The following is a 25,465-nucleotide window of genomic DNA, read 5'->3' as shown; positions in this document are numbered from 1 at the left end:
TTCCTCCCAGCCTGCCACCTTTGGCCTCCCCCTACAGCTAGAAGGACTCTGTCCTCAGATGGCTCCTCTGGGTCCTGCATGCACCACAGGACAATTACCCCCAGAAAGCAAGCTGAAGGGGGGCAGAGAGGGGTGCCCCAATTCACCACGTGAGTCTAGTGAAGCTCATCTCAAAACAAACCCCAGGATGTGAGATGAAGCTGCAGGCTATGGTGACGGACAGGCCAGGGCACGAACAAGGCAGGACCCTAGTGGCTGACAGGACATGGGCTTCGGGCTTTCTGAGACCTAAAGCCACAGGATGTGAGAACCTGAGTGAGGACATTTTTTGGAACAGAGACTAGCTGCTATCTTCTTGCTGACTGGCGGTTCTCTCCACAGTGAGGCTTCAGGTGGACTCTAAGAGGGTTCACGGAAGTAGGAAGAAAAAATGGAGACCGAAAGTCAAAGAGAGGGGAATCTTTTGAGAAAAATTGTTTAAAACTCGAAACTTAAATACATGGAAAGCAGGGATGCCTGGTTCACCACCAAAGCAGGCTGTGTTTCTGTCACAGTCCTGGGCACATGGCTGTCTTGCCCGGATAAAGATTTGCCTTCCTGCAAACAAAAAACAGAACAGGGAAGGGATGGCAAAAACCAGCCAGCTGGAATCCAGGCAAACTGAACTTTGATCTCTCAACTGTGCTGTGCCACCTGTGAGCTTGTTCTTTGATTCCGGTGTCAGGGATGGAAGCCAGGGCTGCAGGGAGAGGGGCGTCCAGCTGAGCAGGGAAGGAAACGGCCCCTGCAGAGGACAGAGTACGGGGGACAGGGCAGAGCACTCAAGCTAGGGGCCACCCTCTAAGCGGCACATGCAGGCCCTTGACTTGGGCACTGAAGTTCCAAGAGAAGCGCCACATTGTGGAGGCGCGGACACTCAATTCTCCGCAGGGGAATCCTGCCCAAAGACTCAGAGAACTTCGCTGCCGTGGACAGAATTAAGATGTACCCCAACCGGCACCTAACCTTACAAGGGCAGGCCGGAGTGCCCCCTGAGGCACGGTGAGCAAGAACAGTGCTCTCGGTCTCTGCATAGGGGGGTCGAGGGCGCAAGGTGCGGCAGTGCTGAGCCAGAGCCCCCAGGACTGCCAGGAGGGTCCAAAAGCAAAGAAAGGAAAAGGGGATGAACCTTCCACTAGCACACAAGGATTCCAAGTCCCAGCAAGCTTTAACTGAGACTTGGAATCAATCCCAATTAAACTTTTAAAACTGTAAACTGTGACAAAATACAGATAACACATGGCCACTCACCACTCTCAGTGCCCATTGTCACCTCCACACTGTTCTCGCCAGGGGCTGGATGGCACCTGGGGTTCCTGGGCCCAGTCCAGCCTCAGAAAAGGAAGGCAGGAAAGGCTGGGAGGCGAGTTCCTAGTGAGCCCCCTGGCTGCGCACACGCCAAAAGTCTTGCCTGAAATGGTCCCCACTATCACCTGGCACAGTCTCCGCTGACCTGACAGTCCCCACCATCACCTGGCACGGGCAGACCCTCAGCTGGCACAGGGCACTGATGGCTCCCGAGTGGAGGGCACTGCCCCTGTGTGGCACAGGTGGGGCCACACAACTTTCCCTGTTTCTTTGCTGTGCTGGTCTCTGGGTCCCTCTCAGCTCGCGTCCTCTGCCCTCTGATCATCTCTCCTGCTGGTCTCTGGTCCCAGTCCCAGGATTCGCCATGTCACCATTAGTGGCCATCTGCGCACCTCTGCCCTTGCAGGGTTCCCCAGCGCTTTCTCACCCAGGTGCGTGGGAAACTTGGGGTCTGTGGGGTGTCGAGGCTTCCCGTGAGGGAGTCCAGTTCCTGCCCAGCTGGACTCAGAGTCCTCTCACGGTGGGCGGTCCCTAGAGAAGGGCATGGGGTGTGTCTCTGGGGTGTCACATCAGCCTAGATTGCAGGCCAGGGATGGTGATGCTGCCTCTCAGGCTTCTGCTTTGTTATCCCTCCTCACCGCGGGCAGGGCCCTCCCCAGGTCCTCTGGCCCTGGAGACACTCAGGGATTTGTGCTGGGCTCTATGTGGCAGCACGCGTGGCCCTTGTGCTGGTCCTCCCTCGCATACAGGGTGGCTGCCGCTGCCGCCCCCCCTCTACCAGGACTCTCAGGACTCCCAGAGTCAGGCCACTGTCACATGCAGAAACTCGGGTCCTGACTCTGGCACAGTGTGTCCCCGTGGAGGGCCCAGAACCCAGTCCTCAGGGCGTCTGCCCTCGGGAAGCCAGGAAGGGTCACTGTACCTGCCACACAGCGTCCCCAGAAGTGAGCACACATGTGGCTGGACAGATGGTCACACCCAGAGGCGTGCTCGGACGAGGAAGCCTGCTGCAAGGGGGCAGCCACGAGCCCTGAGCTCAGTCGTGGCCACCTGTTGGCCCCGCGCCACATGTGATGCCAGCCACACCACAGCCATGATACTGCTGAAGGGGTGCAGGCCCCAGCGAGCTCGGCAACCCAAAACAGGGCAAGCAGGGTGGGAGGAGGGGGGTCTTGGGGTTCAACTGCAACTGGAGTGTATGAAAGCACCGGTGTGTGGAGAGGGGCAGTACTGTGCCTGCGTGTATGAGTATCCTGAAAATTCAGACCCTCACTGCCTGGTCAGGAAAGGGGCTTGGTGGGGAGAGGACATGAGTGACCCGGGAGCTCAGGTGACACGTGTGACACGAGGCGGCAGAAGGCAGCACCCAGGTGCTCAGGACCGGGACCCGTCACGACCCACAACTAGTTAAAGGGCTTCTGAGAGACGAGGGCTGAGTGCTGACCAGCAGAGGGCCTCGGGCCTTCTGAGCACTGTGTGGGAGACCATCACAAAGAAACAGCAAGAAGGAAAGAGCGAGAAGGAAGCAGCAGACCTTCCAAATGCTACACAGGGCAGGAGATACGTAGCAGCCAGCGCTTCCCTGGCACACACGCAACCCAGGTCCTGAGATGATCCCCAGCACCCATCTGGTTCCCCGAGCACACCAGGAGTCATCTCTGAGCACAAAGCCAGGAGTAATTCCTGAGCCCTGCCGAGTATGGCCCCCAACAAAGGACGCTGACAGACCCCGTTACTGCTGGCACGGACAAAGGAGAGGCTTCAGCTGGCGCCACTCAACCATCTGACACCTGGCACCGCTACGGGAAGGAGAAGGCCAACAGAGGATCCGCCCCCCGCCTCGCTTCTTCTAAAGGCGATGTCATGCCACGGGCTCGGCGCACACGCACAGCAAGCACAGCAGCAGGACTGAGTGACGAGTGAATCGAGCAGGACGGGATCCCTCGCCTCACCTGAAGGCAAGCAGCAATGCCAGCCAGACTGCTGAGCCAAGGGACGTGTCGCAAGCGTGGAGCAAGCATCGAAATCAGAGCAAGGATGACCAGGGAATACCACGCCCTGAAGAACAGCTGATGGCCCAGGGGGAAAGGGACAGAAACCAGAACGGAAAACAAACAGATCTGTGGACAAGAAACGGGCAGGGAGAAGAGGCGGCCGGCTCAGGGGCAGACCCCAGGCTCTGCATGCAGGCAGCCCAAGGCCAGTCCCTGCAGGGCACTGCCTGGTTCTCTAGCAGTACCAGGAACCACTCTTGAGCACAGAGCCAGGGGAGGCCCCCCAACACCATACTGGGTATGGCCCCAAATTGGAAAATAATTCAACCACAGATTTTATTGCTTGGGCTTTTGGGCCATAGCTGGCAGCGTCCGGGGACATCTAAGGTACTTGGGATCAAACCCAGGTCAGCCGCAGGCAAGGCTGGTGCCTTCCCCACTTTCCCTACCTCTCCAGCCCCCAGAGATAATATTCAAAAGAAACCAACACTCCAGATACAAGAAACCGAGCTGAGGGGTTCAGTGAAGAGAACATGTCTTGTGTATGAAACCATGGGTTCCATCCCCGACACGGAAAACAAAGACAAACTGTCAGGCTTGGTAAAATGCCAATTTTATGATTCACCAAAGACACACATGAACCACATAGATGTAAGCATAGAAAACAAACAGGAAGAATGAGGCTATTTATCAGGCTTATTAATGATCTAAAAGTTCTGCACAGGAAGAACTACCAGACGGAGGTCACTTCCCAAGGGTAACAGGTCCCACTTTTGGTGAAGACACAGCAAGTGTAGACACTGACACCTCGACAGAGCTCTAAGACCAAGGCAGAGCTGAGAGGAAAGGCCAGGGAAAGGCAGGGAAATCCACATCACTTCCGGGTCACAAAGAGCTGGAGACCGGGTCACCCGATGCCCCGACTCTCAGATGCATGAGTGAGAAATGGCCCCTCGCCAGGTGCTGCTGAGTCTCACACCTCAGAGCCACCTGAATGAGCAGCTGCCTGCGAAGAGGGGGAGGCCACAGATGGGACCGAACACATGTCAGGCACACGCAGGGCTCAACCCCGCACCACAGGGAGCACCCCGGGAGAGGCCTGAAGCCCACAGCCCGGTGGGTCTGGGTTTTTCAAAAAAATCCTCAGTGAAAGACATAGGAGGCTGCTTCTTAAAGAATGCACCGAAAACAGAATGAGGAAATATTTTAAGCTGCAAAGGAATTAAAATACATTAAAATCTGTGAGCGACAGGTAAAGTCCGGCACAGAGGAAAAGTCACAGAGTTAAGGAAACAGAATTGAAAACCAAAGGTTTAAATAAATGATCTAGGGTTGGAGAGAGAGACAGGGACGAAGGCCTCACATCCCACTCAGCCCGGTACAAACTCCCAGCACAGCCGTATGGTCCTGAGCACCACCAGGGGTCACTCCCAAGCACTCAGAAACAGCCTGCGGACTGGCAGCTGTGATCCAAGCCCGGCAAAAATGAAAAATAAAGTAGATGATTTTGACTCAAAGTGGAAGAGGGAAAAACAATAAAAAAAATAGAGGCAAAAATGGGAGGGGGGGGGTCAATCGGGCATGGGGTGACTACCAGCACCGACAACGGTCACAATGGCAAGAAGGGATGAACAGCACACACATCCCCAGTAAGCAGGAGGAGACCAACAGGGCTCTCCCTGTACAAAGGAAAGCCACCGCACCCGATGTCACAGACCTGAAGAGGCCGACACTCTGTCAGACACTGGACCACACCATGCCCACACTCAGACACATGCCAGGAAGACATCGACATGAGTCCAACCTCCAGTGGGACCTTGGCAGACAGAAGAAGCGTCCCTGAGGTCATAGGCACACTGCTCGGATCCCACCCAGTGACACTGACCACGGGGTGTGACTGAAGGGCATGTCACTCGGATTCAGTCTGAACTAGCATCCAAAATGAAATCCAATGTGATACACCACAGAAATGGTGCGTAGATGCGGGGAGAGCAACTTCACCACACCTCAACGGTGCAGAAAAGACATCTGCCAGAACTCAACACCCAACGGCAAGGATTCTCTGCACAGGGAGGGCAAACGCCCTTGGCCTGCCACTGTCTGACAGCAGAGAGACAACCAATGAACACCAAGCACGTCCGGCAACCAGGGACGAGGCGGCCAGGGTGCTCCTCCACCACACGGTATTCACACCTTGCGAGCCAAGTGAAAGCATGAAGTAGCACCAAGCGTGCGTGCCAGTACTGAGAGGCACACCCAGCTCAGAAACAGCGCCCAGCTCAACGGTTCGGTCCTGCCAGAGCTTCAACACACACTGATGGGCAAAGAGCTCCTCCTCGTCGGCAACCAGCGCCCCCTCCAGGAGCAGGCAAATGAAAACACTGCCCAGAGACCTGGACACAGAGGAGCAGGCCCGGGGATGCCGGTCTGGCCCAAACCCACACCAAAGCCACCGGGGTTTCCTGCCAGAAAGTGCCAGTGAAGCGCCAGAGGGGCCTAGAGCAGCAGGCAAAGATGCAAGGCCGGGGGCAGCTGGCCGGCCTGGGCTGGCTGAGGACAGGAGGCATGCGTGGACGTGATGTGAGTGTGCGTGCATGCCCGTGTATCCCTCAGGCAGGCAGAGGTTTCCAAAGGCACCCTGCGTGACAGTCTCAATTTCAGAGGTGGGATTTGAACAGAGGGTTGGTTTGGTTGGTTTGGGGCCACAGCTGGAACCCAGGTGGCCACATGTAATCTCTCTTAACCCCTGTAATCTCCCCTGGGTCTGATTTCCACATGATTATACGGGAAGCCTTCGACACGGAGAAGGGGATGCAGCCCTCGGGAATGAGAAGAAGCCCCACCAGCACACCCGAGCACCCGCGGTCTGGACCCCACACCGGAAGGAAGGAGAGCCTCAGTCTAGTGGATGTGGCCCAGCAGGGACTTGCTGCAGACATCTTAAGGACATATCAGGCCGGAGGCGTCAGTCCAGACCAGGAGAAACCGAAGCCCGGAACCACACAGTTCCCCCACCTTGTTCAGAATGAAATGACAGAGCCGAGACAGCTCAGGGCCGAGGGAGACAAACGGTGAAACACTCAGCTCAACAAACTGTCCCCGCCAGGAAGAGTGGCTCTGACACACACAAGGCCGAGGCCAGCAGGGAGACACAGACAAGCCCGACGGCTCGTGTCCTCTGTTCCCGGCAGAAAGACTGCTCAGAGGGACCAGCATGGTCAGCCCCGGGAGGCATACCTGTTCACTCTCCTTGGGCACTTCTCAGGCTTGATATCCAGTTCATAATGGTAGATGTCGATTTTGGGAATGTCCATTTCAAAGAAGTTGGCCTGCAGTTTGATTGTTCTCCCGGAGGTCCCGAAGTCGGGTCTGGGCGGCGGCTTGAAGGCATATCCTTGGATGGGAGGTGGCGGCGCTGGAGGCGTGAGCACTGCAACAGCAGAAAGAGAGAGGCTGTCAGAGGGCCCAGGTGTGGCCCCCAGAAAACAGAACTCATGCTGTCCTGACCTGCTCAGCCCACACGTGGGGACAGGGGTCCATGTAGCCTCTCCCACCAACCAGGACCCTGGAGCTCCTCCATGGCAAGCCAAACGCCTATGGCCCCTTAGAGAACCTGCTCCCCCTGCAGCGTACTGCACTGCTCCTGAAGACACACACACACACACACACACACACACACACACACACACACACACACGCGCGCGCGCATGCTGCTCTCACTCTACCCCCAATCGGTGGGTTCCCAGCATCCATATACCCTAGAAGCCACCTTTGGACCCTGCCATTTCCGATGTACATCCGCCTACTGGTCCCCACGTAGCCAGATCAGGGTACATGAAAGTTTAGTTTGAGACCACCCAGTGCCCACTTCCACGGCTCTTGGAAGCCACACGGAAGGGTTCAGAAGGGGTCGTTTAGGTCCCCATGCCCTGCTCCAGACCCAATCTCCAACAAGGGTGGGGGTGCTGGGGGACTGGAAGGGCCCCAATTGTCCCCACAGCTGCCTCAGTGGAGCTGCCGCTTTCCCAGAGGCCATGGAGTACACGTGCCAGCTTCCCTCGCAGCGATCCCAACTGACATCTTCTGGAAACTCCCAACTGCTCCAGGAGATACCACTAAACATTCTTCCCTAAGACTTCATTTTTGTACAAATGCTTTTTCCCCCCTAAATCCTCCCCAATTTTGATGTTCTGGGGGCTGGAGAGATAGTACAGAGGATAGAACATTTGCCTTGCAAGCAACCAACCTGGGTTCGATCTTCACACCCTATGGGGTCGCCTAAGCAGCATTAGGACTGAACCCCGAGCTCAGAGCAAAGAATGACCCCAGTGCATCCCTGGGTGTGGCCCCCCAAACAAAACAAGAAAAGGAGGCACCCTCTCACAACACACAGCCCCGTTCTCAGGGATGCCCCTCCAATCCAGGAAGTGCAACCTCCTGGCTCTGGGGCCACGATAACAGGTGTCGGGGTCCCAGGAAATGCCCACTCCTGCCCCATGCAGGAGCAAGACCCTGAGGTGGCTCGCAGCTCTCGGAGGTCTCCAAGCAGCTTCTGGGGCTGGGGTACTGGGCCACTGCTGAGCAAAAGTGCAGACCCCACGGCCCGCTTTCTCCAGTGACCACGTCATACTGCCTGCCCCCCCCCACCCAGGAGCCTGGGCCGTTTCTCAGAGTGTGTCCACTGCTGGTCAATTGCACACACCTGTTGGGAAGCTAGAGGCGCGCCCAGCCACATCTCCAGTACGTGAGGGGAAGCCACGAAAACAAGCAAGGCCGAGTTCAGGCACGACCACCTCTGCCACGGAGAACAGCTCGGCCCAGCTCACTTCTGGGCCGTGGGATCAAAAACCACAGGCACCTGTCAGACTCCCGGCCCGGGGCCAGGCAGGACCCACACTAAGCATGCACACGCTGGTCTGCATGTGCACCTGCAAGCTTGAGTGTGTTCGTTGAGTGAGTGTGCATGTGTGTACCTATAGGCTTGTGTGTGTGTACATGTGCACTCATGCCGGACTATGTGTGCACCCACAGGCTTGTGTATGTGTGTGTGTTCGTGTCCGTGTGTGCTGGTCTGTACGCGCACACACAAAGGTACAGGAGGCAGGAGGGGGCAGAGCATCAGCCCATCAGAAGACAGGCGAGGCAACAGGATCAGGCCCAATCCCTCCTGCTGCCCCGCCCCCCACAGCTCTCCCACTTCAAGGAAAAGTCCAGGTGCTGCAAGGCCTGGAGAGACACCTGCCCCACCTGGCCACTCTCCCATCCCCTCCACAGGAGGCAGAACCACCACCCTTTCCGTGCGGTGGCGGTCAGCCCTGTGGGGTCCAGTCCGGCACCTCTGCTCCAGGCAGAGAACGGCAGTCACAATAGCTGTGGGGTTTCTCAGGCTTTGGAGTAAGGGCAGCCCCCTAAGGAAACCCACAGTGTTGGGGGGAGGTGGAGGGTCAGTCCCAGGGCAAGGCTGCATGAGCCCTGCCCCCGGCCCCAGCATGCAGCCCAGGGTCCCCAAGCAGGTGTGGCAGCAGCCAGTAGAGAAGGTCAGACAGACAGACACAGCTCCCGGATGCAGGACATACAGGCAGAGGCTGCCTTGGCTCCATGATGGTGGTGGGGAGCAGGAGGGCTGAGAGGGGTTCCCTCCCGCTCAGGAAGCAGCGCAGACCAGCCAGGCTGGGCTCCTGGGGTTCCTGAAAATTCAGACCAAAGACGCCCAACTCCACCCCCACCCCCACTGCTCAGGACACATGCGCATTCCACCTCCTCCCCCATCTTTCCTCTCCTTCTTCCCTTCTCTCCTCTCCCTCCTCCCCTCTCCCTCCCACTTGGGTTTCTCCCACTCAAGGATCCCCAGAGATGTCCCTGCCCCAGACTCCCGCACCCACGAGGCAGCTGCCTGTGTTCCCTTGGAGGCCTCCACACCCGCATCTCGAGAGCACAAGGACAGTACAGAGACAGTGGGACAGATGAGAGGGACCCCAGTGCTGTGGTCCTGCCCACGTGTGGCCGGCCTGCCCACGGCACAGGATGCATCTCCTCTCCCCACTTCAAGGCCTGGCCTGGGGACCCCCAGCACTCCTGGGTGCCCCCTACATCCCCCCAAAAATTAAACAAAACTAGGACCAAGGTAGTGCACAGGTCCCTGGGCCCTGCCAGGAGTAGGGCCAGGGCACTGCCCAGGTGGCCCAAACCCCCTTTTGTGGCCAGAGAGATCTTGGGGCGGGCAGTCCTGGAGCTTTGCAGTAGGTTCCGTGAGTCCTGGACGTTTGCTGGGACTTAAACTTGAGCCCCTGAAATTCCACAAAATGGCAAGCCAGTGATAAAGAAATTAAAAACCATTTGAAATATGTCTTCTCAGGGAAAATAAGTCTGCAGGAGGTGGAGGAGGTGCTCAGCGGGAAGGGCAATCGACCCAGGGGAGCCCTTAGTCCAGAGCCAGGAGTGGGCCCCAAGTACAGCTGGGTGTGGCCCAATATAGAAAGGAGGAGGGGAGTCACCAGCAGAAGCCCAGGGACAGAGGAGGCAGGAAACGGGGTACCCGGCCAAACCCACGCTCCAGCTGGGCGAAGTCTTCCTTTCCCACCTGAAGCCGAGGCGAAGCCCACAGAGGCCCAAAGGCGCCTGGATGCGTGTGTGGCTTGGCTGCCGTGGGCCCTGTGCGGCAGCAGTGCTCCCCTCCCTCCAGCCCTCTAATCTGTCCTGAAACCCACAGTTCCAGAAAGGGAGCCACCAGAGCCACAAAGGGGTCCGTAGCCCAGAGGGGACGGGGGTCAAAAAAGCTGCCCGGCTCCCACCTGCCCGGTAGGCCCAGGCCCCAAGGGCGATCTCCAACGTTGCCCTCCACCGCGGTCACGTGAGCGCACCATTTACCCATTGCCATGACAACCGGTGCTCCCGGGCTCACAGGTCTCACAGGCAGTCTAGCGAGCAGCCACCCGCAAGTTGGGGATCAGGAATCAGGCGCCCTGACAGCACTGGCAGCATTACCTCCACTCCAGGAGGGAGTGAAGCGCGCCTGGGCCACGCAGCTCTACCTGGAGGCTCCGCTTCCGCCCAGCCAGAGCCCCGGGTACAAGGAATTTCCTGCTACGTAACACTGGGCCTGCCCACCAGGGCCCCCACCCACAGGGGCTGCACCGGGGTGTGTCCACGCAACAGGCGTCAGCTCACACCGTCAGCCCCACCACCCGCAGGAGATCGGTCGGAAATCACAGACTGGCAGCCACAAGTTGCCTTGGAAACGGAGGGGCCGAGGAACTGTGAGTCATCGCAGACAGAGCCAGCGGCAGCAGTGGGGGCTGGGGACACAGCCACCGCCACCGTAGTGTGGGGCTCCCTCTCGGGGCGCGTGGGGGGAGGATGGAAATAGCAGACTTCCCAGAAGGGAGGCTCTTCCGGCCGGCCACCCCCCTAGCCTGTCTGCGTGAGGAGAGCGCTGGCCCTTCCCGCACTGGCACATGGTGGCAGAGCCACAGGGCAGCAGGAGGGGCCCAGAGTGAGGCTCCCTGGCCTACTGGCTCCTGGTAGCGTGTGGACACGGGCACTGGACCCTCTTGGAGCCCAGACCAAGATGCGGAGGACATGCACACACCCCTTACAGAATCCGAGCACATCAACCCTCGGGGAAGCCGCATAGCCACGTCCTGCTTCTGGAGCCAGAGAGGACAGAGGCCTCCCCCAGCCCGATCCTTTGGATCCCATTCGCGGGACAGAGAGCAGGGGACCCTCAACATACCCAGCTCGCGTTCAGAGCTGGACTGTGGCCGTGGGGCCTGGACACAACCTCCTCAGGGCCCCTCCATGCCGCCAAACTGCCAGCATAATGCTTGGGAGCACCCCAAATTTCTAAGGATGGTGAGGAAGGAAAACTGAGCAGAGCGGGAACAGGAGCCCGAGGCCCCGGAGAAGTCTGGGACAGAAGAAGGGACAGACAACAGCCCAGCCTTGCTTCCCCCCTGCCAGCAAATCAGGGTCCGAGCAGTGCGGAACAGAGGGGCCCGTGTTCGGAGGTGACCCTGTTCTCCCAGAGTCAGATGGTAAAGGTCGCAGACATGCTAGTCCTGGGACACCCACTTCTTCCTTGTGGGCTCCTGGGGAGCAGGTTGGGACCCCAGGGAAGCGGGTTGCCCTGGGGATGGCTGCCACCACCTCATCCGCTTTGTGGCTGAGTGAGTCAGAGCCCCAAAATAGTGCAACTGATTTCAGAAGCTGAGCCGGGGCTGCCCGCGAGGGCGGCGGCCCACACACAGGTCTGCCTGGGTCTGCTGGGGCCAGGCAGAGGCGCCCAGGCTGCAGCAGATCCACGTGGGCCGCAGCACCCAGCAACTGTGGGGACAATGGGTTTCCCAGGGGCCAGAAGAGTTTCTGGGGCGGCTTCAGAAAAGTGCTCGCTCATGCCACACTCCACGTCTAGGCATCACCAGCACGTGCAGAGGCGCAGGAATACCAGTGCCAATGGGCACTGTGCTCCTGGCACAAACCTGAGGGCCACCCGAGACAGTCAAGACACTTGCAGTCTGCCCCGCTGACAGCCACTCCCTGTACACGCACACCCCACAACCTGCCTGGCCCCGAAACCCGCCACACACCTGGGCCCCATACACACCTGCCCCCTCCTGCACTCCCACCAGCAACGGTTGGCACCTGGCCGGCACCTGGCCCACTATAGGAGTACGGCCAAGCTGTGTCTGGCTTGGAAGCATGCAGGGGTCAGGTGTCCATGGACTCGAGGAACTCCCATGTGGGTGAGACACAGATGAGGCCCGTGGCCCCTGCAAGCAGCCTCCTGGCCCACGCGGGAGAGCACCTGGAATATGCCGCTGCCACGGGAAGGGGTACCTCTCCCCTCCAGCACCCTCGCTCCTGCGACCTTCCCCACTCTGGGCTGGGAGAGCAGTTGGGGACACTGAGGCCGGGCCCTCTGACCCTTGGGAGAGGGAGGCCGAGCTGGGAGCACATGGGATTTGGTGGCACAAAGGCTTGGCAGGACCTGGGGAGGCCCCAAGATGCCCAGGAGCAGGCTGTAGAGGGTCCCGTGGCCTTTCCCGGCACCTCCCACCACCAGGGAGACTAAGGCAAGGGGCATCCCACAGCACCCCTGAGGGACAGGGGCCCGGCCCCATCCTGCCCCACGGGAAGGGGTACCTCTCAGTGAACACGCCCCGTGCAGGCCACCCCCACCTGACCTGCCATGACCCGGGGCCCTTCACAAACGGCCAGAAGCCAGAGCTTAGCCCACCACCTGCAGACGGGCCTCACTGTCCTGCCTACACCCAGGGGCAGGGTCAGCTTCCTCCGGAGCACCCCTCCCCCTGACCCTGGAAGCCCGGCAGAGCAGAGGGACGGCCGGGCGGTCACCTGCAGGCCAGGCACAGTCTGCCTCGGAGGCTTGGCTGAGGGGCCTCCAAACCTCCCTCCACAGTGCTTCTCTGCTGGAGGCGGGCTCATTACCACGTCTCCCAGGGACCTCGGCTGAAAAGCTGCCCACGGAGCCAAGGCGGTGGGAAGGGACGCGTGGCACAGCAGCCCCGAGGGCCTTGCCCGGCTCACAGCCACACACCCAGGCGAAGAGACGAGTGGCCAGACAGCGCTGCTCAGTCCTGCACTGACCAGCCCACCCGCCAGAAGCATCCCCAAGGCACACAATCCCATGCTGACATGACAACACAGGGAAGAGTGACAAAGCAAGGAAGAGTCCCCACTTCACACCACCTGACGGCTGAAATGTCACTTCCAGGTGGTGACCTCCTGCTGAAAGGCAATTCCTTTGCAAATCAGAATAATCAATTCGAACCCAATCTGTTGGAGACGGGCTATGAACTCCAGGCTGCCTGGCCTGAGGGAGACAAGCTCATCGCTGAGGTGAAAGAGGAATGGCACCGATTTCCTGGCTCTGGGCCGAGACACAGTACAGAGTGCAGGTTCATCCCCGGCACTACGGTGTAATTCTGGGTGTGCAGCCAGGGGTAGTAACCCCTGAGCATCACCAGGTGTTGCCCCAAAACAAAACAAAAATTTAAAAAAAAAAAAAAAGCAGCTGAGGGCCAGAGAGAGAGATGCCGCAGGGACGGTGGTCACCCAGGAGCAAGCCCCAAGCAAGGCCGGCCACAGACACGCTTGGACGTCATCAGATCTCAGGAGCGGTTGGGCAATGGTGGGAAAACCCTTTGTTTTGTGGGGAAGGGCTTGGGGCTCTTTGGGGTACCATACGGGGTGCCAGGACAGAGAGAGGGGTTCTCCCCGCTGCCCTGCCAGGAGGTCTGATGGTACCCCTCTGTGGTCAGCAGATATCCCATGAGCACACCAGGCAGACAGAGGGGCCTCAGACTGGACAAAGACCAGGACACCATCTCCTGGGAGGCATTGCAGCCATGCCACCGCCACTCCAGGGCATGCGTGGACAGTCAAGCCCCAGCTGCTCCAGAGCCACTCAGGGTACAAGGACTTTCGATCCCCAAAGCCCAGGGTGGCGGGTGAGGCCAGGGCCTGGCAGGGAGCTGCAGGGCTGGGAGGGGCCAGGACAGTGCAGGGGAGGGCATGCAGGACTCGGCTGAGATGACCAGGGCTTAGCAGTGGACACAAAACGGTCACACTCAGGGAGCAGATGCCCAGCACTGTTTGCTGGGCAGTTCTCTTGCTCTCTCCCTCACAGACCAACAGTCACAGCCCATTCCACAGGTGAGCTCTGAACCCTCTGGGAGAACCTGGGCCACACCTGGCCCCTCCCACGCAAGCCACCTGCCTCCATAGGCTGATGTCCTCAGGACACAGCAAGGGGCGCGTGGCAGGCCCCTGGGGCAGGTGAGGCACTTGCTCCGCATGGAGTCCTTGTAGTCACTACCGTGGTCCCATCCCCAGCACATATAAGGACCCCCAGCCACAAGAATCTCCCCTAGAGCAAGGTCTAGAGCGGCCAGGGCTCCACAATCCCCCACCCCCACACCACAAAGGAACAAGGACAGCAGCCAGATTGTGAACGGGCCCTACCAACAGCGGCCACGTCTGAACAGGACACACCAGCACAGATAGGGAACACAGGGCAGCATCAGAGAGGAGGAGGAGGAGGCTGAGCGCAAGGAGAGTGACATGGGGTACAGGGGGAGGGAGAGGTGCCCCGGGAGAATCAAGTGGGGTGGGTGCAAGGGGAGGAAGACCACAACGCAGGCGCAAAGAGCAGAGCGGAGGCCTGTGCCGCTGGTCGGCAGTGGGATGTGACCCACACACCACAGGAGGGTCCGAGGGAAGAGCTCAACAAAGGCTCAGCCTTGGTGTCCTGCTGGACTTGGCTGTGCCTGCTGTGGGCACCCCTGAGCGTGTCCACCATGGAACCACCCAGAAGCAGTGCAGACCCAGGCCACCCGTCCTGGCCCTAGTCATCAGTGTTCAGAGCCTGTGTGAACAGTGTGGCACTCTCCCTGAGTGCCACAAGCCAACCCCACGGATGTCCGCAAGCCATGCTGGGCCAAGCGAGGGGACAGACACACAACCAGCCCCACATTCAGGACAAGGAGCAGGAACGAGAAGAAGCCAGGAGCAGCCTGCTGCCCCCTGACCGCGGGGACCCCACCAGCCAGGAGGTGAAGCAGGGCGGGGTGTGGCTTCTATGAATAGCAGCAGAAGCTCCCAAGGGGCTTCAGAGCAAAGCCAGGCCCCTCCGGCCGCCAGGGCAGGCGCGGGGATGCAGCTGCAGCTCCGCCCCTGGCACACGGCACAACAGCTGGAACCTTCGACTTTCAAGGTGACCCTGGGCTAACTGAGAGCCCACTGCAGAGCTCGCCCATGTGGCAGACCCTGCCCCCCCCCTTCCAAGGAGCCACCAGCAAGAGGTGCAGACCCCACTTACAAGGGTGCCACAGTAGCCCAAGAACAAACTGCCCACGCTGGAGGAGGTGCCCAAGGTGGGATTGGTGGGACAAACGAGGCCACTCTATTCTGGGCCTTCTTAATAACCGGTGAGGCTCTGAACACTCAGGGACACTCAGCCAGGCAGTGCTGGCCCAGCTGTGCTCAGGGGCCACCTGGCCACACTCTGTGGCGTCAGGAGAGTACAGGGCTGAAGGGTCTTGCCGTGCAAGTGCCCAACCTGGGTTCAATCCCTGCCACCACATATGATCCCCCAAGATCCACTCAGCAGCGACCCGGGAGCCAGAAGTGAGCCCTGAGCACTGCCAGGTGTGGCCCACCCGAGAGAGGAGCATTCTCAGCAGGAGCTTCCTAATCGAAGAGCACACCCAGACCCTCAGCACACCGCAGTCTCACCCACAGCTTCTGAAGACACCCCAAAGCACCCCCACCTCCCCGGGATGGCTCCCAAGTTCCCAAATCTGCCCCCAAACCCTGCACGCACTGCTGCTGCCTTCTGCAGCGAAGGGCATCCCGCAGAGAAGCACACAAGGAAATTGGGTTCTGCTCCAACAGCTCTGGAGAGTTCCATGGACCCCTGGCCTTCCATCAGCCCTCACAGGCTTCCCTATCAGGGAGCCTCAACCCCACAGAGTGCTGTGAACCCCTGATCCCCACAGCTCCCAGGGGCCCGGACACCACTGTGACCCCTCACCCCCCACTGTGTCCATGGGACAGGCTGCATGCACATAAGCTGTGCGCCTTCACCCCGACCTGCCTCTCCTCGGGGGCCATCACTCCCTGGCCTACCCCCAGAGAGTGACAAACGCCTCTTCCCAAACCAGTCAGTAACAGGGGACAGGCGGGCCCCCAAAGGAGCGGCAGTCCCTGGGTAACAGGGAACTTTGCTTTCCGAGGTCATTTAGGCCTAACCAGGCACTGCCAAGCAATCTGCTTTCCAAGCACCCCAGGACTTAGCACGCCAATGCTGGGGTGCTGGGCCTCCAAACACTTCCAGACTCCCGTGCCCAACCCCTGATCCCACAGAAAAGGGGCTAAGCTGATGGAGAAACCCATACACGTAACAAGAAGCCCCATCCTCTGCCCTGTCTGGGCCACTGTCCTCATAAATGTACATGAGAGCCTCAGATCTGAGCTGTCAGCGAGGCTGGAAATCCCCAAAGTGTGGGTCCCACGAGTGTGGGCCTTGCCACGTATAACTGGAGGCTACTCAGCCCCTTCCCGCCCACCTCCCCACCCCCGCCATCCTAGAAATCTAAGGTCTCGAAATGGTCAGCAACTGGGCCCAGAAGAGCGGCAGAAGCAGGGGCATGGAATGCGGGACACCCAGGCCAGCCTGCGGGATCCAGAGGTTTCTGCTCTGAACCGAAGTCCCAGTGTCTTCCTGTCCCAAATGGGCTCAGCCAGAACCCTGCATGAAGCCAGCACACTGGAAACCACCCCATGTGGCAGCATGCAAGCACGTCAACTGTGATCACCTTCCTATGTGTCCCCTCAGCGTCACAAGTTGCGAGAGTCTCTCCCCCAGTGGCCTGAGTCTGATATGGCTCAAAGCACCTGCGCTGCAGGGCACGGCCAAATTCCAGCACAGAAAACAGACCAGGGGCAGGGAAAGTGCAGCAGGCGAGGCAATGGCCTTGCACACAGCTGACCCTGGAGTGATTTTCCCAGCACCAGCCCAGGCCCTCCCAGCAGTTACCCTCTCGTCCCAGCACCACCAGGTGTGCCCTTAACATACACTCTCCACGAATAAATAAAACAGAGCCCGGGAGGGAATGGGGGACAGGCGGGCTCAGGAACTCAAGGCTTACTTTGAGAATTCCACCCCAGTGCTGCCCACATATGCAGGATGTGTTCCCTGCGACCCCAGACGACACAAGTCCTAGCACACAGCAGGTGTGGCAATAGCAACTCACTCAAGTATGCTTGACTGAGCACACCACAACCACTGAAGGGGCATGCTCACCTACTCCCAACCACCGAAGGTGGGCACGTACTGATCTCCAACCACTGAAGGTGGACACGCACCTAACCCCAACCACTGAAGGTGGACACGTACTGATCCCCAACCACCAAAGGTGGGGACACACCGAACCCCAACTAGAATATGTGTGAACTCCACAACTACAGAGAACGTACAGCAGCCACGGAAGCAAAGGTGCAGAGACACAGCACACAGGCCAGGGCACCCTCCATGCTCACACTGCCCTGGTCCCTGAGCATCCCTGGTACCCCCCCCCCCCCCCTTAGGCTCTCACAGCACTGAACTGCATCCTGGTTGGCTGAGTCACAGAAAGTGACAGCTTGGAGGGTCCCTCAAAACCAAGGCCCCTGCCCGGCGCCCCCCCCCCCCCCCCGATCACCTGAGGGTTCTGCAGCAAGTAGTAAGTCTGAAGGACAAAGTGTCCACATGTGTGCCAGAGAAACCAGGAGCAGATGGGCCACCCCCCAGTGCCCAGCTGTGAGTCCCAGCACCCAAGGGTCTCGGTGCTCTGGCAGCAAGCGAGGGGAAACTTCCTTTGGGAAAAGCGCGAAACAGATTCCTGGAACGCAGGCACTGTGCGAGTTGGCGTCACCCCATCGCACAGAAATGAAGACGTAAGACAGGCCCCTTTCGGGGAGAGAAACCAAACCAAATAGCGGGAGGGGCTGGCTGCAGGGCACCCGCCCGCTCAGGCTGCTGCAGCTGCTGTGTCCACCACAGCCACTCACTGTGTCCCCTCCCCAGTTCACTGTAGCCGCTCACCATGTCCAGCCACCCGGGGCCCACCACAGCTACTTGCAACGCCCCCGCCCCAGCTGCCTCCACACAGACCAGCCGGCACGACACTGAGGCCCAAGGGGCAAGGGGAGGCTCACGACCACAGGGGGCCCTCAGCGGCGGCAGTCACAGGACCTGCGTGTGTTCGGGGGAAAACATGGGTCACGCGAAAGCCTGACATGACCAAACTTACTCTAAGCATGGCAGTGAGGACCTTTTCCGCCAGCTGGACACGCCTCTTGCAAATTAAATGAGTGTAGTCTGTTTCCAGCCTGCACCACACCTTGTTCTGGAGGAGGCTCCCTCGGCCTGTTTTGAATTAAAATGCACGTCCAGCTACAGTGCTCATGTGTCTGCTTTGTTTCTCCTGGGACTTTGTTTAAAAAAAAAACAACTTTAAGGTCGTCCAAGCAAACAAGCAGGACCGAAGGCGGGAGCAGCTGGGAGCACTTCCGGGAAAGGCCGAGGCCAGCAGACACACAGGGCTGTCTGGGGTGCTCTGCTAGGGGACCCACAAAGGGTTTGCCCAGAGTTGTCCACACCCAAGCCCTGCAAGCCTCCTGAGGATCATAGAACCCGATCCCTGACCAGGCCAGGCAGCAGGCTCCCAGAGCAGGGAGCCCAGACTCTGCGCCCATCTGGGGGCACTGAGCACAGGGGCCCGAACCATTACCTTCACATGCTAATCAGATCAACAGTTCTCACTGCTGATGTGCCAGCAAGTTTGCAACTAAAGCAGGTCCTGACCACCCCCTTTTCCAAGCCAGGTCCAGGCAGGGGCACAGGAAAATGTCATTACCCCTTCTCCTGGGTGATCAGGTGGGTACAGGCCTCTGAAACCAAGTGGCCAGTGTGTGTCACAAGGGTCCCCTTCACGCTCACACCCACAATGCACCCTTACACTCATACATCACACTCACACCCCCAAAAACTCATACCACTCACACCCCCATATTACCCATACACCACACAATCACACACTTCCATACACACTTCATACACCACTCACACTCCCTAAACTCATACAGCACAGTCACACCCCATACACCATACACCACTCACACCCCATACACTCATACACCACTTATACACCCCCACACTTACACCATACTCACACCCCGACCGCCTCCATATACTCATGCACCACTCACACACCCCACTCAATACACGACACACACACACACACACACACCATATACTCAAAACACCACTCTCATCGCATAACTCTCCAGACCCCACACATCCCCCAAAACCCTCCACACCCCACACCCCCATATACTCACACTCACCATACACACTCATACACCACTCACACACCCTATAAACCCCCACATCCCATACACACTTATACGCCACACTCACAAACTCCACACTTACCCCACACACACTCCACAAACACCCTATTCACCCGCCATATATACCCCCCTACACACATCTTACTCAAATGCATGCCATATACACATATCCCAAACACATACACCCCCTTCACACAAACACATGTACACACCCACGCCCCCTATAAACACACTACTCGCTATAAAAACACCACCCACCCACACACACACTCATGTTCCCAGGACATGACTCCACGGCAGGGCTGCTGCCTAACATGAGCGGATCCCTGAGATTAATCCCTGGGACCCCCCGAAAGAGGGGAATAGGGTTTCCTCGAGTGGTCCAAAAGTCCCGGCCTGAGAGAAGCGCAGGCCGAGCAGGAGCGACCTGGAAGGAGACGTGCTGGGAGAACACGTTCCTAAAAAGGCAGCGTGCAAAGGCAGAGCTGGGGTGCAGCTGCCACAGCCCCCGCCTCCCGGGCATGTCCACCCGTGAAGCTGAGCTGAGCCCGACAGCTGTGAGGAGCCTGGGGTTGACAGAGGCTCGCCAGGCCAAGCGCTGCCAGCCTCCAGCACCAAATGCCACCGGGAGCTCCATTTCCCCAGACCAGAGACCTGGCCTGGCATACCGGGTGCCACGAGCATGCCAGGCCTCACCTGACACCTCAAGTGGCTTCCCAGGGCACATCTGCCCAGAGAGCACCAGCAGCTTACGCAGAAACCACAAGCTTCTAGCGCCTGGCAGTCACTGATACACTCATTCACTGACTCATTCGTCTCCCAGGACCCTCGCCGGCCATCAGAGGACAGGAGCCAGTCCTGCAGCTCAGGTCAAGGGAGGGGGACGTGGGGACAGCAGTGACCCCGTGCACATCTCATGTAGGAACCGGTGAGTAGAACCCGAGTACAGATAAGGAGCGGGGGCAGGGCCCTAAGAGGAGAAAGTCTTGGCATGTGCGTTTCCGAGTGGGAACAAATGCAGGAACGAGCACACGCAGGCCAGAAACTCACATGCGAAAGCAGGAGCCTCCCTCCCCCACACAGGCCACTGGGCGGGGCGGGAAGGAGTACCGGGGCTGAAGTGGGCAGAGGCTGGTGGATGCACAGCCCCTCCAGACCCTGCCAGTCTTGATTCCCGCCCGAGGGGACCACAAGTAGGGGCGGCCCGGGCAGGCAGGTCCCCAGGAAAAGCTCATGGCACCTGCCATTTTCAGGGACCTGTGACCATGCGGGCAGTGCTCACAGGGCGGGCAGGGCTGGCCGCCTGTCCCTAGGCTGGGCACAGCACCGAGCACATAGCTGACATTCCAGACCCACGCCAGTGCACTTCTGTGACATTCAACACACAGCCTGGCCGGGTGCTGGGCCTCGAGTGCTTTCTTCTGCCCTGTTTGCGGGGCTGCTTTGCTGAGCGTATCTGGGGTCCGAATGTACTGAGCCGTGGCACACTGAGACACATGGGCCTGGTAGCCGTGAGGCACTGGCTGAACGAGTGGATACCTAACACCTTCCCATTTCTCTACCTGACTGAAATGCCAGTGCAGTCTGGCTCACACAAGGCACCAGGTTTGACCCCTGGCTGCACCCCACGAACCAAATACCACCACGGTAGCAAAACAAACAAAAAAAACAAAAACAAAACAAAAAAATGAAGCTTAATCCAGAAATAGCTGTTCAGGGTGAAGACCTTCAGTCTGAGGGTGTGAGGACAGTGCGAACTCTGGACAGCTCAGCTCCCTGAAGGTCAGCACGTCACTCATCACTTCCGCCCAGGTGTGACTCTGGGAGCATCGCTGCCTCCACGGGCACCCACTCTGGGATGGGGACAGACAGGCCACTGGAGCACAACCACCAGCAAAGCACACCCCTGGGTGTGCAGACACCAGAGTGGTTCAAGAGGGGACAGGGCACAGAGGGATGTCCACTCCCTGCCCCCCTGCCGTGGGCTCTCAGAAATGCCTCTTCCCCATCTCGGAAGGCCAGGGGCTAAGTTCTCCAGATAGAGGGACACAGGTGCTGACGTGCTGACGAGGGCAGAACCCCCTTCAGGCGGATGTGGAGACTGGCCACCAGGTTGGGACTCAGGCACCCACTGCCATCCTGCAGCAGACTGAAGCGAGCCCCTAATTCTGGCCTTTTCCGTGGGCGGGGGCAAAGGACCAAGCACCAGGCAGGACAGCCCCCAGCCCAGCACCAGTGTTTCCATCAAGGACGGAAAAAAGTCCCAAACTGAATCGAAGTAACAAGAAGAGGTTTGTCTGAAGGAGCACTGGTGCAAGGGGAGTGTGTGTGTATATGTGTGTGTGTGTGTGTGTGGGGGGGTGCTACAGCTCGCCACCTTCTCAGCAGGCCAGCAGAACCCTAGCACCAGGTGTTCCAGTGCCTTCTCCCAGTCAAGCCCAGCACATAGACTGGAGATGGGTCTTGACTGTGCCCACAGCTGCAAACCAGAGACAAGGAGACAGGGTAGGACAAAAGGGCACCAGCCCCCATGGTGACCCCGAATCCCTATGCCCACAGGAAGAGCAGACAGGCCTCTGCAGTGAGCTGCACACACAGCCCCAGTACTCCCAGAAATCCCCCACAATGAGCTCCCCCTCAGTTCCAGACTGCAGGAGACGGGTGGGTGGGGTAGAGGGTTCAGGGGAGGTGAGCCTGCAGGTCCCAAGGAGTGGACGCACACAGGTGTCACTGTAGTAGGGACACATTCAGCGTCTCTGTGGACACACCTTCCTGCTCGCTGCAGAACTGCTCTGCCCTGAGCACAGGGGCCGACACATTAAGGCCCATCACAGGGAAGAGGGGTGAGCCAGAGACATTGCACGGTGGCTAGGGAGAACAGGTTCCCGGAACCCACCAGGAGCCCTGAGTGCAGAGCCGGGAAGAAGCCCTGAGCAACAGCGCAGCAGGTCAGGCACTGGCCTTTCCCAGGGTCAGTCCAGATTCCATCCCTGGGACCACCAAGGGTTCCCTGAGCCCCGCCAGAAGTGATCCCTGAATAGCCAGCCAGCCAGTAAATCCTGAGCACTGGCGGGTGTCACCCCAAAATGAAACAAACCACCAAAGTCAAAATAAGAACGAGAGAGGGGCCACACTCAGCGCCCCATCGCAGCCCCTCCCTCCGCCCCATCTCCAGCCCTTGCTGGTGCTGGGGTACAATCGGCTTCCTGGGGCAAGAGCCTCTCAAGTCTGTCCCCCTCCAGCCTGACTCCCAATGTCTGCAGCTCAAGGCTCCGCAGTCAGGACACCTCCCATCCCTAGGAGGAAGCACCCTGGCACTGTCCCTGCCCAAGGCCACAACACATCTGGTGAGTGCAGGTGGCACTGCCCTCCCCAGCCCAGGAGTTCTGAGTGGGGTCTGAAACCCGTCTTCCTCACAGCCTGCAAGGGAGGCCGGAGAGCCGCCTTGGGCAGGGGCGGATGAGAAGGCAGGCCAGCGGGGTGACAGCTGAGGGGACCAGGCAGGTGGAGAGGGAGGACTCAGAGGGTGGCTGGCATTTCCGGGCCCAACACCAGGGCCAATGTGCTGCCAGCATCTCCGCTGAGCCACGGGTCGGGGCCACCTCTGAGGGGAGGAAACTGAGGCCAGAGAGAGAGGGTAGCAGCTGGCTGGGGTCAAAGGGACTTCTCGTCCTCCCAGTCTGGTGCTGTGGCCGCGACAGGCGTGCAGCCAGGGCTGTGACCCTCCACCACAGCCAAGGGCCCAAGCTCCATATTCCCCGTCATGGCTTTGTCCCCACAAAACATGAGAGCTCAAGGGGCTCCGCCTCCCTCCCAGCCCGGCTGAGGGGCAGGGGACATGCACACAGTGTCTGGGTCTGGAAGCTTCCACTCCCCGGCGCCCAGGGGCTTTCCTATATATGCTGGAGGGAGCCCCACGGCCTCAGGCCCTGACCATGTGGCACAAGCTCCCCCATGTCTGTCCCGCTAGGGAGCAAGCCTGAGACCAGGCGACTGACCGCAAGGGTACTCGCCCCCTCGGAGGCCCCAACGAGACCCAGAGCAGAGGCCGATCCACGTTGAGCACGGCATCCAAAGAACAAGAAAGGCTGCGCCAAAAGGGTCACCTGGGGCCCAGGCAGTGCTGGCCAGCAGCCAGGGCGACACCCGTCCCAGCTGTCAGCCCACCTCTACCTGACCAAGCTGCCCCCACCCCCCATCACAGGGGAGAGGCTCAAGGGCAGTTTGGGGCTCTAAAACTCGGGGGACAATGGAGAAAAAGGAGACCCCAGGGGCTGGAGAGATAGCACAGCGGGTAGGGCGTTTGCCTTGCACGCGGCTGACCCGGGTTCGATTCCCAGCATCCCATATGGTCCCCCGAGCACCGCCAGGAGTAACTCCTGAGTGCAGAGCCGGGAGTAACCCCTGTGCATCGCCGGGTGTGACCCAAAAAGCAAAAAAAAAAAAAAACCAAAAAAAAAGGAGACCCCAGAGATGGGAGATCTCTGGGATGGGTGCAAGCAGGAAGAGAAACTGCCGGGGGATGGAAGTGAGGGCGACCCCAGCAGGCCTGGAGGCGCCGGAAGGAGACCAGCCGGAGCCCCCTGGGTCCTCCATACACCCTGACTGCCAAGGGGTGTCCACCCAGCCGCCACTCGGGGAGCAAGAGCTTCACAGGCGCCAATCTGCGCCCAGCTGGGGTCTCCCCAATCCCTCCCAACACAGGCACAGATGCAACCAGGCGGGCACGTGCGGGTCAGGGGTCAACCCCCAGGGGCTTCACACAGACAAGCTCAGGAAGGAGGAGGAGGAAGATGGGGAAGGTTCCAGAAGTGCAGCCCAGCATCTTCCGGGCGCCAGAGAAAGGTCCCCGTGAATCGGACTGTCCCTCCACCAGCACCAGCGGCACTAGGCACACACACACGCAGAGTGAAAATGGAAACGGCATCATCGGGGGGCGCAGCCCGACTTACTTTACAGATAAAAGCAAAGACCGACGTCAAAGCATCAAATGCCGCGTCCTAGAGGCTCGAGGCGCCCCCCCAAACCAGCCGGCCAGACTGGCCTCGCTCGGAGCAGGGCAGTGGGCACAAGGGGCTCTGACCCCAGGGGCCTCCGCGTCCTCCCTTCGGGGCTGGCGGGCGGGGGGGGCAGCGTCCGTCCCCGTCCCCGCGGGCTCGATCCCGGGTCTCCCGAGCAGTCACCCCCGCGCCTCCCTCCGTCCCCTCCCCCCGGGGGGCGGGGGTGGCCCCAAACCCGGCGCGTCTCCGAAGTCGGGGGGCCGCGGAGGCTCCCCGGCTCCGACCCAGAACTCGGCCGGGAGAGGCGGGAGCCGGAAGGGGCCGCGCGAGGACGCTGCCCCTCGACCCCCGGCCCCCGGGCAGAGCCCGTCGGATCGCCCCCCAGCCGGACCTTCCCCCGCTTCCAAATAAGGCGCCCCGCCACCACGGAGCGCCGGTTCCAGAAATTTCTCCCCGGCGGGAGGGCGCGGGCGCGGGGCCGCCGGGGCAGACCCGATCGCCCGGGGCGCGGAGGCGGGCGGGGCGGGGGGTCTCCGCCGGGGGCGGGCGGGGGAGGCAGCGGCCCCCTGGCCTCGGCCCCGGCCCCGGCCGCGTCCCGGAGCGCGGGGCCGGCGGACAAAGGCGGCGACGGGCGGCGCGAGCCCCGGTGACAGGCCCGCGGCCACGTGTCCGGCGGGCGGCGGGCCCCGGGGGGCCGGTTCCCGCGAGGCCCCCCGCGAGGCCCCCGCGAGTCCGCCGAGTCCCGCAACTTTCCCGGGCGCCCCCGCCGGCCGCCCCGCGCCGGCCCTTCCAGACTTTTCCCTCAGGCGGCGGCGGCGGCGCGCGGGCCTCGGGCCTAGCCGCCAACGCCGCGCGCACGCGGGGGCCCGGCCCGAGCAGGCCGCGCGGGCGCCCCCACGCCCGGGCCGCGCGGAGCGGAGCGGGGCGGCCGCGACCCCCGGCCCGCCCGCCGCCGCCCCGGCCCGCCCGCCGCCGCCGAGGCCCGCCCGGCCCGCCCGGCCGCCTGAGGCGCGAGCGAGCGCGCGCGCGCGGACTCACCGGGGCCGGCTCCCGAGTACATGGTGGCGCCGCCGAGGGGCTCCGGGGCCGAGGGGCGGCCGTGCGCGCGCCAGGGGCCCCGACGCCGCGAGCCGCGAGGGAGCCCGGGCCGCGCGATCCGCCCCGGCGCGGCCGCCTCGCCAAACAGGTTTACCCGACGCGGCCCGGGCG

General features: G+C 60.4%; 1 protein-coding gene across 1 annotated transcript in view; it reads right to left on the bottom strand.

Moving 5' to 3' along the window:
* The window catches only part of AGO2 (argonaute RISC catalytic component 2), a 36,812-nt gene extending 11,347 nt beyond the window's left edge, over positions 1-25,465 (bottom strand). Inside the window, exons 1-2 of the mRNA XM_056110923.1 lie at positions 25,295-25,465; positions 6,579-6,771 (exon numbers count right to left, since the gene is read on the bottom strand). Coding sequence (XP_055966898.1) covers positions 6,579-6,771; positions 25,295-25,316 — 215 coding nt within the window. The 5' untranslated portion in view covers positions 25,317-25,465. The remainder of the gene's footprint in view (positions 1-6,578; positions 6,772-25,294) is intronic.

The sequence above is a fragment of the Sorex fumeus genome, unplaced genomic scaffold, assembly GCF_029834395.1.
Source record: "Sorex fumeus unplaced genomic scaffold, SorFum_2.1 ptg000011l, whole genome shotgun sequence".
In the NCBI taxonomy this organism is placed as follows: Eukaryota; Metazoa; Chordata; class Mammalia; order Eulipotyphla; family Soricidae; genus Sorex; species Sorex fumeus.
The sequence above is the reverse complement of the archived record's forward strand: the minus strand, read 5'-3'. Positions and strand labels throughout refer to the sequence as shown.